General features: G+C 44.9%; 2 protein-coding genes across 2 annotated transcripts in view; one reads left to right on the top strand and one right to left on the bottom strand.

Moving 5' to 3' along the window:
* Positions 1 to 1,200: 1,200 nt before the first annotated feature.
* The window catches only part of LOC126990316 (uncharacterized), a 37,252-nt gene continuing 19,589 nt past the window's right edge, over positions 1,201 to 18,863 (bottom strand). Inside the window, exon 2 of the mRNA XM_050848886.1 lies at positions 1,201 to 1,717. Coding sequence (XP_050704843.1) covers positions 1,201 to 1,717 — 517 coding nt within the window. The remainder of the gene's footprint in view (positions 1,718 to 18,863) is intronic.
* On the top strand, positions 13,293 to 18,258 carry LOC126990317 (uncharacterized). The gene is made up of 3 exons (XM_050848887.1): positions 13,293 to 13,402; positions 16,891 to 17,068; positions 18,061 to 18,258. Exons 2-3 carry the CDS (start codon positions 16,922 to 16,924, stop codon positions 18,241 to 18,243), a joined length of 330 nt encoding a protein of 109 aa, XP_050704844.1. The 5' UTR covers positions 13,293 to 13,402; positions 16,891 to 16,921; the 3' UTR covers positions 18,244 to 18,258.

Below are 18,863 nucleotides of genomic sequence, written 5' to 3'. Positions count from 1 at the left end.
GTGTGAGGGGTGATTTTTTCTCATTTTCTTGCTTAGAGGACCATTACGAAACTTGATCCCTCGCTGCTACCGCCGGGTCAATAAAAAAAGAAAACTAACCTAATCTAACCCCGTCTGAGAATTTACTCTGAAAATTTCTCGTATTCCATTTGTACCTTGATTCCTTGGTACTACTTATTTCTGCTTTGGTCAGTATATGATGCTCTTTATTATGGGGATGCTGCTATTTTACAGAAACCGTGCGCTGAATGGGTGACTTTTCAATGCTGGAGGTCCACTCCCTGACGCCCCGCCCTGCCCCGCCCTGCACATCACGACCTGCCCCTGCGTCAGTTGGTAAGTAATGCGTAGTACTGTTAATGGTTGTCCAGCACACAGCTAGGTGGGCATTATTGTTGTCATATATATTACCCATGAGCTGGTTCTGTTTAAAGCAAGAATTATTACCTCATAAAACCTAACGTGTGCCGCTGATGCAATACATTGTCCGAGGTGTGATCGGATCGCTAGGAAGTTTAGTGTTATTTAATTCTAACCTAACCTAATGAACAAGACCTAACATGACACATGACTGACCTGTGTCTCTGCCAGAATACAATGGCTGTTATAAAACTTTTCGGGGTTTTTTTTCAGAAGTTTTCAATATTCTGTAAGCTGTTAGTTAGTATTAATGAAATGCCAGAATTTTCTCTTCACAACACTCCCACACGACAAACCGCGTGTAACGAAACACACGAGAAATTAATCCAGACAAGGAAAGGTTTGCCGGCGCCGGGGATCAAACCCGCGACCAGCGTAACGGGAGAGCTACTCCTTTACCAGTCGGCCAAAGAGGTACTTAACCCCCTGGCTAAGTGGGTTATGCGAGGCTCGCCCATCAGGCAAGTCGTGTCACTACATTAAGATACTAACATAATGTATTAAACCTCCTGTGAAACGTCGCTAATATGTATATTGTATACCACCGTCAGGGTAAGTGTCAGGGAGGGATTTTTAAGTGTCTTCCACCAAATTGTCTGAGGTGGTGGGCACTTTTTTCCTTATATATATGATGAGTGTATTTACTCATGAGAATATTGTTTACATGAGTTAGTTTACTTTTTACAACTCTTAAGCTGAATTACAATTATTAGATTTAAAACCTCAATTCCACCAACAGTTATAAATACTGTTAATCTTATAGCTCAGTTCAAATTACAGCTACTCTTCCTCGCACTCGGTCTCCTCGCTTTGCGCGGTGCCAGCCGCACGAGCAGCCTCCCGCCCCGGGCCTCCACCACCTGTGGTGTCGCGACGGGCGGCCTCGTGAGCACAACACATGGCCCTCAGGGCGTCGACACTGCCGATTGAGTCACACGCCTGGTACACTTGTTGCCTCAGTGTCACGTCACGGAGGACTCCCATTAACTTTCTAAGCGACAAGTACTCCAACAAATCTGTGCTACGCTGTTGGCACTTAAAGGCACAGTCTGTCGCTTTCTGTGTGCACTTGGTTATGTTCTCACTGACACACTCCTGCTCCTGCCTCACTCCAAAGAACTCTGCCCACTGCACTGCCTGTGTATATGGCCGAAGGACGAGCTTGCCGATGGCGTCCAAGGCCGTTGGTAGAGTCAGGGTGCTCCACTGGTCCATAGTGAAGCGTGCGTCCAGGGCCCACTGCAGGGCAGGGACGCATTGGAGCCTGATGTGTTGCACTGCCTCCTGTGGCGGCCACCTGCACAGAAGCAGCTAGCACTCCATGGACCTCCTCCTTGACTTAAAGGCGGCTGGCGACATCTCCAGCTCGCACTTCTCTGGAGCGGAGGCTGGTGACGGCCGGGGAGGAGTGGTCAGTTAGTAGGTCCAGACTTCCGTTCACTGTGCCATGTAAGATGTCTGGCTAAGGAAATGCAGGGCGTGTGTGCTCCCGTTTACTGAGTGGGTCAATAACTGACAGAGGTTCGCCTCGCGGGTGCGGGCGCAGGCGGAAAACATCTTGTGCATCCAACAGGAACCCCCTTATATGGGCGGTTGCCTACGTCACTGTACATCGTTACTACGTCATAACCGTTGACTTTACACATAAGGCACTGAGGGTGCACTCTATGATATGGTTACATCCTCATAAGTACATAAGAGTGAATATTCATGAGTATTCTACATGGCTTGGGTTTACATGATTCTCGTCCTTTGGCGTGGTGCTGTCGTTGGGTGAAGTGGGTGGTTTCCGGCAGAGCTATGTGGTGGCCTGAGACGCCCCTTTTTACTTCCTGTGTGTTTCCATAATGGTTTGTTCTTCACACTGTCGCCTCGCTGTGCTGTGTTCTTCAAATTGTTCTTGTTATTAGATGAATTCTCCCGTTCATCATCGCTTTCTTCTTCTTTGTTTATTTGTGGTGCTCGTACTGGGTCAGGAGGTGTTACTGCATCTGTGTTGGTAGATGTAGTGCCCTGCGGGGCACCACAAGTGCCTGCCTGCCTTTCACAGCCTTCCTCTTCGTGTGTGTGTGTGTGTGTGTGTGTGTGTGTGTGTGTGTGTGTGTTGTGTTGACTCTTATTTTCTTTTATTTTTTCTTCCTAACTGTTTTCCTGTCAACAGAGTGTCCAGAGGAAGGAAAGAAGAGAGAAAGGAAGGAAGTGAGTGGACAGCTTTTGGTGGCTTTTTCTTTGGTCAGGTCAGGTCAGGTCAGGGGCCGGGACATGCAGCTTTTTTTCCTTGTCCTCAGAAGAGTGTTCTGGCCACACCTGTCAGTGTTAGAATGGAATTATAAGAACCAGAAATTTGTAAGAAAAGTTTTTGAGGAAACAGTTATGTTGTTTGGAAGAAGAATGTGATGGCTCTGTGAACCAGGGCCTAGATTCACTAACGAGTTACGACATTCGTAAGTCACAAAAAATGTCTTAAGGCAACCTTCGGCTGCTTTGGGCTATTCGCTAAACAGTTACGACATTCTTCCGGCACCGTAACTTTACGGCAGCTCCAGGCATGGCGTAAGATATCGTGACCCGTAAGTAGGGCAGATTTTCTCCACAACACAAGGAGGAATGAAGAAGAAGAGGACCTTGTACTAATTTTATGCACAATACTTTCATATCTGGAGCGGCTAATCTGCCCTCATTTCTTTTTTTTTTTCTTTTTTTTTTCTTTTTTTTCTCAATCATTCCCTTCAGCACCAGACTATACAAATAACCAATACACTTCTTTCTCTCTCCCCTATCTTCTACTTAGATATCTATTCTTACATTCTCTTATCAATTCTTCTAGTGTTCCCCATTTGTTTAATACTTTTCCTTGTATCTTTTTTCTCTCTTTCATATTATTTGTTTTCTATTCTATCCTTATTATGAATCCTACAGACAGTCAAAATCTCTTTAACACACTTTTTAGTATAGATGAAGAGCATAATGATGATGATGTCGGTCGCATGATACTGAATTCCATGTACAGCAGCTTAAACTATGACAACATATGCAAATACCATGATCTTATAAATCAGCAATCCCCCTAAATTGCAAAGATTACCTCAATATTCTCACTGTTAATGCCCGGTCTTTAAACAAAAACTATGACCATCTGATTTCCTTACTGAAAACATTGCACAAACTTCCAGATATATTATGTATTACAGAAACTTGGATTAAACCCAGTAATGTTCATTTATTTAATATAGAAGGCTTCAACTCTTTTCATACATATAGACCAGAAGGATCCATAGGTGGTGGTGTGTCAATATATGTCAACAACAACATCCCCAGTGCATTGCTCAAGGACAACCAAAGATGTGATGTAAACATTGAAATGTGCACTGTTAAAATCAGTATTGATAAGACTCCATATATCATGTCGTCTCTATATCGTCCTCATAGTAAACATACTAACGTTAATGAATTCAACGCCATCGGACAACCCTCTATCACAGAACACTTTTATTAATAGCCGAACAGTGATCACTGGTGACTTTAACATTAACCTCTTAGAACATGAGCAACATTTACCCACCAATAACTTCCTTGTAAGTATGCAGTCATTCAACTATTTCCCACATATATCTAAACCAACTAGATTTCCTGATAACATTATTACAGATGCTCCATCCCTCTTAGACCACTTCTGGACAAACTTTACTGTACCCACTTCATCTGGCATACTCCACTTTCCCATAAGCGACCATCTCCCTGTATTTCTAAACATTCCAATAATAGACACACACTCTGCTAAGCACCAAATTTCCTTTAGGTTAAATTCACACCATAACCGTAGAAATTTTTCAACTCAGTTCTCTGAAGTAAACTGGAATGCCCTACTAAACAATAATGACACAAATATTAACTGCAACCTATTTTTAGACAAAACATATAGCATTTACTTTTCCTGCTTCCCTAAAAAGACTAAATTCATTTCAAATAAGCGCCTTCAAAACCCTTGGATGACAAAGAGAATACTAAAGTCAATTGAACAAAAGCTTACCTTATATAAATCATATAAAATAGGAATGCTTGATCATGATACATATAAAACATACCGCAATCACCTAACTAACATTATTAAACGAACTAAAGCTAATTATTACAGTCAAAAATTTTCAAATTTTAAACTAAGCACAAGGAAGATTTGGGAACTAATAAATGATATTGGAAATACAAAGTCAAAGATCCAAACAACAAGTAAATCCATAACAGTAAATAGTCAGACAATTAACGACCCTCATGAAATCTCAGTTGCATTCAATAAGTACTTCTCACAAATAGCCCCCAAGTTTGCTGATGAACTGCCACCCTCACAAACTTCTCACAATTCCTATTTAAGAGGTAACTATTCGAGCTCAATGTTAATGCCTCCAATAACTCATAGCGATATCATTGCTGCAATCCAGTCCCTTAAAAACAAAAAAGGCCACATTGATGAAATTCCTACTGAAATAATAAAAGAAAACAGAGAATTATTTGCCATCCCCCTTACAACATTATTCAATCAGTCAATACAGGCTGGCACCTTCCCAGACAGGTTTAAGCAGGCCAAAATCATCCCGATTCACAAAACTCGTAGTAAAATTGCCATCTCTAATTATCGACCTATTTCCATTTTACCTATATTTTCCAAAATTTTTGAAACTATTATGAAGAAACATCTAATAATGTTCTTAAACAAAATGAAAATATTAAATGACAAACAATTTGGCTTTAGACCTAGTCTTAGTACGTTTGACGCTATAAATACCTTCATGTTTGATCTATACAACGCACTTAACAACAACAAATCTATCATTTCCATTTTCATTGATTTCCGCAAAGCATTTGACACTGTCCAACCCAACATTCTGCTAGATAAAATGTACCATTATGGGATTCGAGGCTGTATTTATGACTGGTTCACCTCTTACCTAAATAACAGAATCCAATACACATTATTTGATAAGATAACTTCCCATACAGAACCAGTTCATTTGGGAGTACCACAAGGTAGTATACTGGGACCCATATTGTTTCTTTTATATATCAATGACATCTGTAACATTTCCAATTCACTAAAACCTATACTATTTGCTGATGACTCTACATTATCTATGATTGGTGACAAACCCTCAGATCTGGTGCACACTGCAAATAGGGAACTTGTTAAATTCTCTGAATGGTGTATAGCTAACCGCTTAACGGTGAATACATCCAAAACTTACTACATGCTTTTTACTAACACCACAACTAAGTACCAGCCACTACCAAATCTTAGCCTCTTAAATGATGACATTCTACAAGTAAATAAGACAAAGTTTCTTGGATTAACTATTGACAAAAATTTAAATTTCAAACATCACATTTCCCATCTTTCTTTAAAATTATCCAGAACATTTCCACTTCTCCTAAAAACCAAACCGTATGTTCCTCCAGATATTCTTAAATGTATATATTACGCACATATTTATCCACATTTAAACTACTGTAATGGTATTTGGTCCACCATGTACCCCAGTCATTTACAACATCTCAGTGTATTACATAAGAAAATCATCACAATAATTACTAATAGTGACTTTTGTGAACACACCCCTCCACTATTCAAGTCCTTAAATATATTAAATCTCAGTGACATCACAAGGCTTAACATAGCGTCCTATGTATTCAAACATAAAGACACAATCACCAACACTGCAGCTCAAAATCATAACTACCACACCCGCAACCAAAACTCTTTACAGTCACCCAGACCTAAGCTCACCCTCTATAAACACTCCCTTATGTATCAAGGACCCAAGATTTGGAATGACATCCCTCCTTTCATCAAACACTCACCCAGCCTTAAGACCTTTCAATGCAAATACAAGAAATGTCTCTTGTCCCTATATTAATCACCAAACGTCAAATCTACTTGCAAATGTTTACAATTTCAATATGTGTTTAATGTTTATCTATCTGCACTTATGCTATCCATCACTCTTTTGTATTATCATTCTTAGGATCACCAATAGGCCCCTCACTTATATATGTGTACATGTATACTATATCAGGTGAGTGCAAATGTGTGTATATGGGTATATGTATACAATTTTGTAGGTGCTTTTGTATGCACATTCAAGTGAACCTGTGAGTATGATATTATCAGCAGTAATTCAGTATTCTTACCAAGTGCCATTTTATTTTATTGAGTTTTTTATCCTTAACTGATTTCTGAGTCAAATTTGATTGATTATAAAAGAACATTATGTTTTTCTCTTCTTTCTCTTCTTTATTCTTTCTCAGTTTGTTATTGAGCTTTGTTTTTTTTTCCTTTATTCTGAATAATTTTCTTCTTCTATTATCTTTCATTCATGATTTGTTATATTTCCATTCTTAATATAATTGATTTACCAAGAAACTATCTATTATGCTTTAATATTATCTTATTTCTTTATAATGTGTGTTAAACATTTTTTTTCTGTTTTCCTGTTTTGTATTTTTTTGTATCCTTGTATTTTCTTTTATCCTAATGCTTCTTGCCCAAAAAGCCTTAGCTTATAAAGGGCTGTTTGTCTCATCAAAAATTGTAAGGGATAAATATATGTTGTTTTTGACAAACATAATAAAGTGTTTACAGTGGTGGCGTGTTTATGTCACAAGGGTGTATTTCTCCACGCTGGCCTCACGGTTTCTTTCAGGTCGATGGGCGGTGAGACTGCCAGCTCCAGGGTGAAGAAAGGGAAGAGCGTCAAAATACACCCTTGTGACATAAACACGCCACCTGTCCGCTTGTCAAAACCCATCGTAGTTGCTGGAAATGGAAAAGAATGCTGCTATCCAGTTTAAAATGTTGCCCCTGATGTTATAACTTTTTTCTCAATTAATCTCCTGTGTGGAACTTTATCAAATGCTTTAGCAGAATCGCAATATGCAACATCCACTGCGCTGCCTTCGTCCAGATACTGTGTCCATTGGTCCAGCACGGCAATGAGCTGCAGCCGGCACCGTTCATCATCTGCCCGTCTGTAGTATTGTTTTCTGCTGAGTGGTTGATAATTCTTCAAATGCTCTGAAAATTTTCTCTTATTATGGTTTCCATTATTTTGCATATGACAGGTCAAACTCACAGGTCTGTAATTACCTGGTTCATTTGTATCAGCCTTCTTATAGATGGGTGTAATGTTGGCCAGTCTTCATTAACTCACTGGTCTGCAATATCTTCCTGAGTGTCCTTCCCCTCTTTTATCACCCGTGGGCCTGGAGTGCCAGGCGGTGTTAACAGAGCCACAGACAGTGTTATGTGATGCAAGACAGATTAGTTACCCAGTGTTAGGCTGTCCTGTTACCTGACCTGCCTACCCCTCTCCTGTGACATGGGGTCAGGCGTTATGCCGCAGACAGTGCTATGTGATGCCAGGCAGTGTTCATAGTGGCATAGATTTGTGTGGTGCCAGAATCAGTGTGATGCCAGTCATTGGTGCCATGGACGGTATATGTATAGAATAACACCCAGGTGACCCTAGGACAAAGCCTTATTATTCTCCCTCACTCCCCTCAATGTTACCAGCTTACCGTAGGCATAACATTGTATCTTTCTGTTTCTGGCCCATAAATATTGCAAAAAATAGCATCAGTAATTACCGATGTTAACAATAATTATAAATGCATATTGTTATCTTTATGGGGCGATAGTTTGGGGTCAGAAAAGACAATACGCCAAGTACTACTAAGGGCTGGTAACCCTAAACTACCACTTGAGCCAGCTAAACGTAATATATGGAGGAGAAAAGAGAATAAATGAACCCGTGTACATACCCACAACTCCTGTGAAAGCCTTGTCAAATATGTGTAGGCCTACTTGTGTGCCAACATATGTAAGAGCATGGGCCTAACTTTTCTTCTTCCTCCTCAGGTTTTGGGCGCCCAGCCGTACACGTGAACTAACAGTCTTGGCTTCAGGGCAGGCCGCTAAAATGGTATGTGTATGTGTGTGTGTGTGTGTGTGTGTGTGTGTGTGTGTGTGTTAGGAAGGTTTTCATCATTAATATAAAAGCTTGTTGTTGGGGTGAGAGGTGGAGTCAGAGGTCAGCGATGAATAGATACGTTTATTGGGGTAGTGAGAACAGACTCCCGCCGTGAGGGGCGGCCGGGCTGCAACTGCCCTTAAGTGCTTGGCGCCACTCCGGCGTAGCCTTGCCCCGGTAGAACATATCGCACCGCATGAAGTGCATGCCCCTACACTCTCCCCCCAATTACACAGTGCGGTGTAATGACAAAATGGTGTAAAGAAAAACATAGGGAACGCAGAGCAATGAGCGAGATGCAATGATATACAACAGTAGACATGTCCCGGATGAATACATTGAGCCTAAGCCAAAGAGTTAACGACATAATCGTCAAGGTGCCTTGGGGCGCGCCTGGTGCGTGCAGGTCTCGGGGAGTCGGCGCGAGGTTCTGTGACTGGTGTGATGTCTTCTGGCTGCACACGCCGCGTTTCCTGAGATTCGGTGGGGAGTGGGCGGAGGTGTCGCCTATTCCCTATGGTCGCTCTGTCGCTGGCATCTAGGCGCAACAAATACTGCCTGGGTGCTGTCAGCTCCACCACCGTCCCCGTGCGATCCCAGCGCCCATTGGCTGGGTTTTGGATGTGGACACGCTGCCCGGGTTTCAGAGGAGCGAGGGCGTGGGCTCTTGGGTCGTGCCGTAGTGAGGAGCGGGTCGCTATGCTGTTCGTGGTACGCTCCCGGTCACGAAGTGTCCTGCCCCATCGCTCATTGATGAGATAGCGAGAGCTCTCTACTGGTATGGCGTCGTGCAGCTGCCTCCCGGTCAGCAGCTGGGCTGGAGATGCGTCAGCGCCGTGTAGTGGTGTGTTGAGGTATTGTAAGAGAGCCCTGGCGACGCTGTCCGTGTCTAAGGAGCCTCCACGGGTGATGTTGCCTCGCAGCAGCCGCTTTGCTGATTTGACCGCTGCCTCTGCGCACCCGTTGGACTGAGGGTAGTGGGAGGATGAGATTCTCAGATATACGCACCAGTCACTGAAGAAGCGTCTGGCCTCTTGACTGGTGAGGTTCGTGCCTCCATCACACGACAACTCCACGGGGATGCCGAATCTTGTGAACCACCACCGGAACGATGTGATGAGGCGGGTGCTGGTCTGCCATGTGATCCACCTCAAGCCATCCTGTCAGTCTGTCAGCGTATGCGATGTACGTGTTGCCTTCCAGGTGGAACAAGTCGGCTACCACTTGCTGGAACGGGAACTGAGGCGGTGGGGTGTTCAGGAGTGGCTGCGAAGGGGCATTTGCTTCGCACACCCGGCACTGGCGTCGCTTCTGCTCAACCTCTGCATCGATGCCGGGCCAATACACGGACTGCCTGGCTCTGCGGAGCATCGAGTCTCTGCCCTGGTGGCCAGCATGAAGGTTGTTCAGCACGGCACGTCTCAGGGTGGACGGGATGACGAGACGCGGGAACCGATCATCGCTGGTGTACAGCACCGTGTCTCCCTGGCACGACAGGTGACGCCTCATCCTGAAGTAAGGTCGAAGTGCCTCAGGCTCAGAGTCCACTTGTCCACCCCAGTTGTTGTTGAAAGTCCACAGTTCGGTGCGGCTTCCCGTTTTTCTTGGGCACCACCACCATGCGAGCACACCACTCCGTCGGTTCCCCGGCGGGTACTGCTTCTATAGTACCTTTGGCGATGTCGTCGTCGAGCTGACACCGCACCTCGTCATAGAAGTGGTGGGGAATGCTGGCGGGAACGTGTACTGCGTGTGGGGGTGCCCCGGGCTGAAGATGAATGTGGTGGGGCGGGCCGCGCATTTCCAGTAGGGGAGTGCGCTCCACCGAGAACGGCGTGCGTCCAAACTACTCCAGGAACCATTTCTCAAGACGCTCCACGTTCTCCTCCGCCAACTCGAAGGGTGGTGCTACTGGGCGCTCGGGGAGCGTCGGTGTTTCCTGTGTCACTAAGGCGCCAACTCCTGCTGCGGGACGGGGAAAATTGCGCGGCACTAGGTGCAGAGCCTTGCAGGCCCCGAGTGACAAGTAGAGTTGCTGAACCCCCTCGGCTATGTGCACGCACTTTGATGTGGTGAAGGACCCCGCTGTGACCTCACACGTCAGTGTAGTCGCGCCTATGGTATGTCGCGCCTATGAAGGGCAAATGTATGTAGTCGCGCCTATGAAGGCCATACGTATGGAGTGTATGAATGTAGAATATTAGAGATAGAGCGGGGCGCCCCGAGCGAGTAGTCGGGGCGCCCCGGCTGGTTTTTTACAGTGCCTGAAAGGCATAGATAAGGAGGGCCTCATGGTTGACCCTAGGGTCAAATGAGGGGCCATAGAGAGGTTCGCCTCGGGCGGGAGGAGAGACGGGAGTGAGACGGCGTCAGGGGAGGGCGGCCGAGTTCCCGTCTCCCACGGCTGACGAGAAAGAGAAGAGCTGCAAAGGCTGTCATTAGACCCTCAATGTCGTGAGTTTAAGAGTGCATTGTTAATGATCTGTTAGGATAAGGTGACAAATTTGGTATACTCGATGTGTCTGTATCAATTATCTGTTATGCTGTGTCGTGTGCTGTATGATTAAGTGAATGTATCGCTTATCCCGCAGGTAAACCGCATTAAAGCGAGTGTGCGACAAGGTCTTGTGTGATTAATCCTGCTCCAGTCGCAATGGCGACTCCAGTCAGGCTACCTAGAAGTTTCACTCCTCCTCCGGCGATGTGGCTGATGGTTCTCGTCGAGGGCTGGAGGTGCCGCTGGGATAGACCCGTGTCCTTAAGGAAGCGACGCCCCGCGATGCACACCTGTGCCCCGGTGTCAGCCACGGCCGCAGTGCGGCACTCCGTCTGCGGACGGGAGCAGGAGACTTTTACGGGTAGTCCTGCCACCGCCTCCACGCTCCCCACAATCACTGCATTTGACGACCGTGCCCCCTCCCCGCTCGGTTTGAGGGAGCGGCACAAGCGCCAAAAGTGCCCCTTCCGCCCGCACTTACGGCATGTGGCGTTGCGGACTGGGCACTGGTCGTTGCTGCTGCAGGGACTGCCTCCACAGCCCCGGCAACGTCTTTGAGGGCGTCCGGGGTTTGTGCGGAGGTGGGTGGCGCGCTGCCCGGTGTGGCGTTGGTTCCTGGCCGCCGCTGCCTCCGTCTCTGTGGCCGGGTGGTTGGAGGTGGGGTTTATCTGGTCGCCGTGAAACTGTACGCCCGCCACGGGTGCTGCACTAACCGCCGGGCGGTCGCCTGCCACTCTGTCCGCTGCTTCTATGATTTCACATTGGTTCACTACGTCACTGACTGATTTAAGGCGCGAGAAACACCGTAACACTTCTGCCTTCATACTGCGGTTACTCAGCCCCATGACCACGTTTCTACTTAACACGTATTCAGTAAGGGACTTATCACATTCGGGGCACTGAAAGCTGCACTCTGCCGCCAGTGCACGGCATTTCGCTACGTACGCATCGACACTATCCCCCGGCACCTGGGAATATTGAAAGAACTCTGACCATGCCCCCACCTCGCAACGGAGCCCGATCACTACGCTTCTCACCACGTCTATTGCTGCCGAGGTCGAGAGCTGGCGGAAATCCTGCCTGAGGAAGCATGCGTCAATTCGCTGCTGGAGATCGCTGCTGCACAGAAGTCTCACGTACGAGGCGGCAAGTGGCGGGGACCACCCGCAGATGATGCCGTAGTCCTCCACACTCACGGCCCATGCCTCGAATGCTGCCGGCGACATGGCTTGAGTGGCCGTGCCAGGCCCTGTTTAGGTCTGATCATAGTAGTAATTAATATTTCTTTGTCCATGTAGTGGAATGCTGTACCTATATTTCTCGCCACGTTATATGTATCACCGAAGATCCCATTTATATGACTTTCTGGTTGCATATAATCTTGCATTAATACTCCCAGGTCTCTCTCTTCATTCACTTTCTTTAATATTTCACCATCTCCTATTTCCTATGTCCATTTTGGTCTTTCTACACTTTTCCCCATTTCCATAACATGACATTTCTTCACGTTGAATTTCATCTCCCATTTCTGAGTCCATTTCCAAATCTTGTTTAGGTGTTCTTGCAGCTCCTTGCAGTCTTCACTGTTTCTTATATGTCTTTGCATCATCTGCGAACATGTAGCTGTTTATGGCATATCATTAATATGGACTAGGAAGAGTACTGGTGTGGTGACCCCTGGGGCACTCCACTTTCCACCATTGTGATCTAGTGTCCTTAACCACGGTTCTCATCTCTCTTCCTCTTAAGTAGCTTTCCATCCAGCACTTCATTTTCCCTCTCAATCCTCCTTTATTCTCTAGTTTCCACAGCAGTCTTGAACTTTGTCAAATGCCTTCATTAAGTCTAGGTAAATGCAATCCGTCTCTTTCCTGTAATTTGTCCGTCACTCTTGAGTAAAAGCTCAGCAAGTTTGTCACACATGAGCGGTGTGTGTGTGTGTGTGTGTGTGTGTGTGTGTGTTCTCAGGCCCAGATAATGTAATAATGCAGTAATAATAATAATAATAGTAATAATATCCTACCCTCCAGGAATCCTTTGAAGCCCAAGAAGCAAAAATCCTTCAAGTTCCTCCACAAGAGAGAGGAGGAGGAGAAGGTGGAGAGAAACATTGACAAGCGGAAGGAGAAGGAGGAGCGGAGGAAGGAGGAGGAGGAGAAAAAGAGGTTTAAGAAGGACAAGAAGAAGAAGGAGGAAGGTAGGAAGAAAAGGAGGAAGAGGAGGAAAGAACAGTAGATTTACACACACACACACACACACACACACACACACACACACACACACACACCATTAATGTCACACATCAACCAGTCTCTTTATTTATCTCTATCTAATTCCCCCCCCCCCTCCCTTCCCAGAGGAAATGCCAGTGTTTGGAGTGCCGCTGTGCCTGGCCGTCCAGCGCTGCCCGGCACACGATGGCATCCAGCTGCCCACCATTGTCAGGGAGTGCATTGACCAGATAGAGGTGAGTGTTATTATTGTTATTATTATTATTATTATTATTATTATTATTTATATGTGCTTGTTGTCCTGGTATGGTATGAACAGGGGGAGGAGTGAGTGAGGGTTAGGGAGAGGAGGAAGAGGGAAGAGAGGAGGAGGTAGGAAGAGGGAATCAGAATCAGAATCAGAATCATTTTATTCCATAAAAATGGCTTTTCTATACATTACAAGCATTACTGAATAACATTCAGTTTAAAGTAAGACTTAAGCTAAAAGTTTTCTAAGCTATATAAATCAATATCAGAATAGTGAGAGCGTGGTCTCGATAGAATTTTAGTTGACATTTATATCATTATCAAGCCTCCTCGCTCCCCCAATACATATCTTTGCTGCAAAGTTCTGTAGTTTTTTTACTTGCTTAATTAGTGTGCTATTTGTAGTGCCGTAAACTGGTAGGCAATAATTAATGATACTTAGAGCAAGTGATTCAATAGCTATTTTACGTGTTACATTGTCAAATTTATCTTTAATTCTGTTTATGAACATTAGAGTACCAATGACTTTCTTGTGGGTTTCGTTAATATGTATGTTAAACGTCAAGTGGGAGGAGTCCATGTAAACGCCAAGGTTTTTGATGATGTGTTTCCTGGGAGTGATGGGAGTGTCGTCAAAAAGGAGAGTGGTGTTTTGGGGAATTTGTTTGATAACTGACCTGGTCCCAATAAAGATACACTGGGCTTTGTTAGTGTTCAGCAACAGACCGTTTTTGTTAAAGTATTCCCTGGCCAGTGAGAAGGTCGTTTGTACCGCCGTGATGAGGTCAGGCAGTGCATCAATATTACCAGTGTTTACGAGCTGCGTGTCGTCTGCGTACTGGACTATCTCGCATCCATGTATTGCTTCAGCAAGGTCGTTGACAAAAATGATGAAGAGAATTGGTCCTAATATTGAGCCTTGAGGAACTCCGCATTTTATCGGTGCAGTCGCAGACGTGGTGTTATTCACTGTAACTTTTTGACTTCTGTCATTTAAATAGTCATGGAACCAAAAAGAGTCTATGTTAACCTTGAGTAGTTTATTAATGAGGATTTCGTGTTTTACGCTATCGAAGGCTTTTGATAGGTCGCACAACGTTATAAGGGATAATTTCTTCTCATCCATATTTCTGTATAGTTTATTTGTAACTGTAGTTAGGGCGGTCTCAGTTGAAAGTTTAGGTCTAAAGCCGTGTTGATTGTTAGAGAGAAGTTTCTTGGACTCTAGGAAGGTAGTCATCTGTTGGGCTACAATTTTCTCTTAATATTTTTGAGAGAATAGGTAACAGTGATATTGGGCGATAATTGTTTACGTCGTCCCTGTCTCCGTTTTTATAGATAGGTATGACGGTCGCGTGTTTCCACATGGTAGGGAATTTTCCTGTAACAATCGACGTGTCGATGATAGTAGTGATGGATGTGATCGTAACTGGTAGTGAATCTATGATGTACTGAAGTGCAATCCCATCTGGACCGGCGGAGTTAGTGTTCTTTAGGTGTTTGATAGTTAATATGACTGTGTTCATGTCTACGGGGCTGGGCCTGAAAAGCTGCTGACGGTGATTTATATCTTGTTGGGGGATAATACAGTTTTGATTTGTAACGCTGAGATTGTTTTGCGTTTTTAGGAAGGTGCGTTCCCCCACGTTAACAAACAGGTCATTGAATTTATTCGCCACTTCATTTTCATTAATGAAGTTGTTGTTATTAGTTTCTTTATTGTTGGGTGTGAGGTCTTTTATTATCCTCCAGGTGGCAGCTGAATTGCCTCGACAGTCGTAGATTTTTTGCCGGTAGTAGGATTGTTCAGCATTTCGCAGTAGTGACTTTACTCTATTACGATGGTGTTTATATTGCTCTAGTAATTCAACATCATTTCGATTTTGCTTTAGGCGCGCTTGGAGGGTGTTGCGTGTTGACATTGCTGAGCAAATTTCGTCGTTAATCCAGGGGGCAAAAGGCTTGTTGATTTCTTTTGTGACAAAAGGAGCGCATCGTTCCAAGCAATTTGATAGTACAGACGTGAGGGTGTTTACCTGTATGTCTACGTTGTCCGTGGAGGGAATTTCATTTAGGGCGGGAGCAGCGCCGAGTAAGGCATCACAGAGCAGGTCTTTACTGTAAGCCCCAAGATGACGAAACGTTCTCATTTCTGGCTTGCGCTTAGGTTTGGTGATGTTAAACGTTGCCGTTATAAGGTCATGGTCGGCTATAGTGTTAGGTATTACGTCTTTGTGTATGATTGTGTCCTGTTTGTTAGTGACAATGACGTCTACAAGTGTGGCTGACTGAGGGGTGACACGGGTAGGTCTGTCAATAATCTGGTGTAATTTGTTTATTATGGTACTTAATTTATTTCCGTAGGATAGCAAATCATCATTTAGATCACCGAGCATATAAAAACATTTGTTTTTCAGGCACATGTTTCTCAGGGTCTCGTGTATATAGTCAAAGGTTTCCTGAGGAGCTTTGGGGTGTCGGTAGATGCAGCCAATTATTACTGAGGGTAGTTTTCTGCACTGTACACTGATCCAGAGGTCCTCAATACCATTAGGCCTAGCAAGGTCACACGTTATCACTTTGCTGGTGAGATTGTCTGGAACATATACACAGCTCCTCCCCCGTGGCCCCTGTCACAACGGAACATATGATATCCAGGGATATGGACGTGGCTGTCAGGGGTGTGCGGGAGAAGCCACGTTTCACTGACACAAAGAATATCAACGCTTCTTTCTCTGACTAATAGTTTCACCTCATCTGTGTTAGCTAGTAGTGAGCGGGCATTTATGTGAACCATTGTTAAGCAGTCCTTAATTAGTAGTGACTCGGCGGCCGTTTCTTCCTCGCCATGTTCCTATGCACTGTAGACATTACACAGTCTGTTCTTATGGCCGTATCTGTGGCAGGAAGTACATCGGATTTTGTGGTCGTATCTGCACATGGATTGTCTGTGATTTAACTCATTGTAGCAGCCTTTACGCATATAAATGAGTGATTTTTTTTCTATTTTTCTGTCTATCTTTTGCCGTTTCTGTGTGTGTGTGTGTGTGTGTGTGTGTAAGTTTAGATTAGGTTAGGTTAGGTAAGGTTTGGTAAGGTTAGATTAGGTTAGGTAGGGGTAGATTAGGTTTGGTAAGGTTATGCAAGGTCATATTAGGTTAGGTAAGGTTGGATTAGGTTAGGTAAGGTTAGATTAGGTTAGATAAGGTTAGATTAGGTTTGGTGAGGTTAGATTAGGTTAGGTAGGGTTAGATTAGGTTTGGTAAGGTTATATTAGGTTTGGTAAGGTTAGATAAGGTTTGGTAAGGTTAGATTAGGTTAGGTAAGGTTAGATTAGGTTTGGTAATCCAAATAACCGTTCTGCAGGGAGTTGCCGGAGCCAGTGATGCCGTCAGACATAATAATAATAATAATAATAATAATAATAACAATAATAATAATAATGATAATAATAATCCAAATGACCGTTCTGCAGGGAGTTGCCGGAGCCAGTGTTGACGTCGGACATGATGCCACACTTTGAGGACGTAGCGATGATTCCTAACCCCGGGGAGCGCGCCGAGGCCATGCGCCAGCTGATCAACCGCCTGCCAACCGCCAACCGCCTGCTGCTCCAATACATGTTCAAGCATATGGGACACATCATTGCAAGGGTAACTAGGGATTTTCTTTATGGTACTTATTTATTTGCTTTTATATTTATTTATTTTTGTTTTTTTCTCTTTGTGTGTTTGTGTGTGTGTGTGTCTCTCTCTCTCTCCTCCGTTTTCCTTCAATTGTCCTCTTTTTTTTTTTCCTTCATATTCCTTGTGTGTGTGTTTCTCTCTCTCTCTCTCTCTCTCTCTCTCTCTCTCTCTCTCTCTCTCTCTCTCTCTCTCTCTCTCTCTCTCTCCTCATTTTTCCTTCAGTTTTCCTCTTTTTTTCCTTCATATTCCTTGTGTGTGTGTTTCTCTCTCTCTCTCTCTCTCTCTCTCTCTCTCTCTCTCTCTCTCTCTCTCTCTCTCTCTCTCTCTCTCTCTCTCTCTCTCTCTCTCTCCTTTCCTCCGTTTTCCTTCAATTTTCCTTTTTTTCCTTCATATTCCTTGTGTGTTTCTCTCTCTCTCTCTCTCTCTCTCTCTCTCTCTCTCTCTCTCTCTCTCTCTCTCTCTCTCTCTCTCTCTCTCTCTCTCTCTCTCTCTCTCTCTCTCTCTCTCTCTCTCTCTCTCTCTCTCTCTCTCTCTCTTTTTCCTTTCCTCTTCTTTCCTCCATTTTCCTTCAATTTTCATCTTTCCCTCCATTTTCCTTCAATTTTCCTCTTTTTTCCTTCATATTCCTTGGGCACTGGAGTAGGGAGTGTTCTGGGGTGCCAGGCTGTGTGGGGCACCATGGGCAGTGTGTGCAGGTGTCATGAAGTGTTCTGGGGTGGCAGGCAGTGTGGGGCACCATGGGCAGGAAGTGTTCTGGGGTGTGGTGGTAGTTTGACAAGGCTTTGGTAGAGGTGGTTGTGTTAGTAATTCTATGGTGGGTACTAGTGTTTTGAGCCTGGTGACAACAAGGCTTTGGTAGAGGTGGTTGTGTTAGTGAGTGTGTGTGTTGAGCGTGTCTTCAGCGCACACTGCCTCTGTTGCTGACGAGTAAGGTGGCACTCTCTGCATTGTGATTTCAGGTGCCTGAGGACGCCTTCCCATGGACAGCAGCAGGCGACATCCTCCTGAGGGGCTGCTGTGTGGCGTCCATCCTCCTTTGTATAAAGACAAATACACTTACCTCAACACAACAACTTTTTTTATATTCATATGTTTTCTGGGAGGGAGAAGGGGGAGAGAGGCAGGATGGTGTGTGCCTGTGAGGTGAGTGTTGTATGAAATGACCACCCTCAAACTTCCCCTTCAGGCTCGCTTGCGACATGAGTTTTAGCGAGTGTGTGTTTCCTCGCTCTCCGTCGGGTGTGTGAGTGGACTGTCCCGTGGCTTCAGACTTGCCAGAGTAATCATTTTTTTTACTACAGCAAAGGAGACGGCTCAAGGTAAAGTTGGGGGCATACACTATAACTGCGCATGGCCTCAGTGCTCATCTCCGTGACATTGAGCCTGTGGTGGGAGGGAGCTCATTACCCCGGCTAGTGTGACATCCGGGTTACGACAGTTTACCTTCCCCAGGTTTCCCCAGGTACCCATTTATCAACCAGCACACGGAGTAGTGGCCAGCAGGTACGGTGACCACTGGACCACGGAGGCATATGAGACGGCCTTCAGTCAACCCTGGCTTATGGGGACAAAGGAGTCGTTAACCCCAGCAAGAGTCACACACAACGACACCCACTATAAATACAATTCGCTTGTGCCACTGACGGCCTGGGGTTGTCCATGGGGCCCCTCATGAGAGCCTGCCAGCGCTATAGCCAGCAAGGAAAAAATATTAGAAGCAGCATTGGCCAAGCAAGAGTCACATGGCAGTCACTATAAATAA

This window comes from Eriocheir sinensis, unplaced genomic scaffold (genome assembly GCF_024679095.1).
Source record: "Eriocheir sinensis breed Jianghai 21 unplaced genomic scaffold, ASM2467909v1 Scaffold1545, whole genome shotgun sequence".
Taxonomy (NCBI): Eukaryota; Metazoa; Arthropoda; class Malacostraca; order Decapoda; family Varunidae; genus Eriocheir; species Eriocheir sinensis.
This window is presented reverse-complemented; position numbering and strand designations above follow the sequence as displayed.

What these genes read in the sequence shown, in the direction of transcription:
- LOC126990317 (XM_050848887.1), top strand. Translation starts at nt 16,922, where the DNA reads ATGATGCCACACTTTGAGGACGTAGCGATGATTCCTAACCCCGGGGAG. An exon ending in TGGGACACATCATTGCAAGG is followed by an intron (nt 17,069 to 18,060) that starts GTAACTAGGGAT and finishes TTGTGATTTCAG; the next exon opens with GTGCCTGAGGACGCCTTCCC.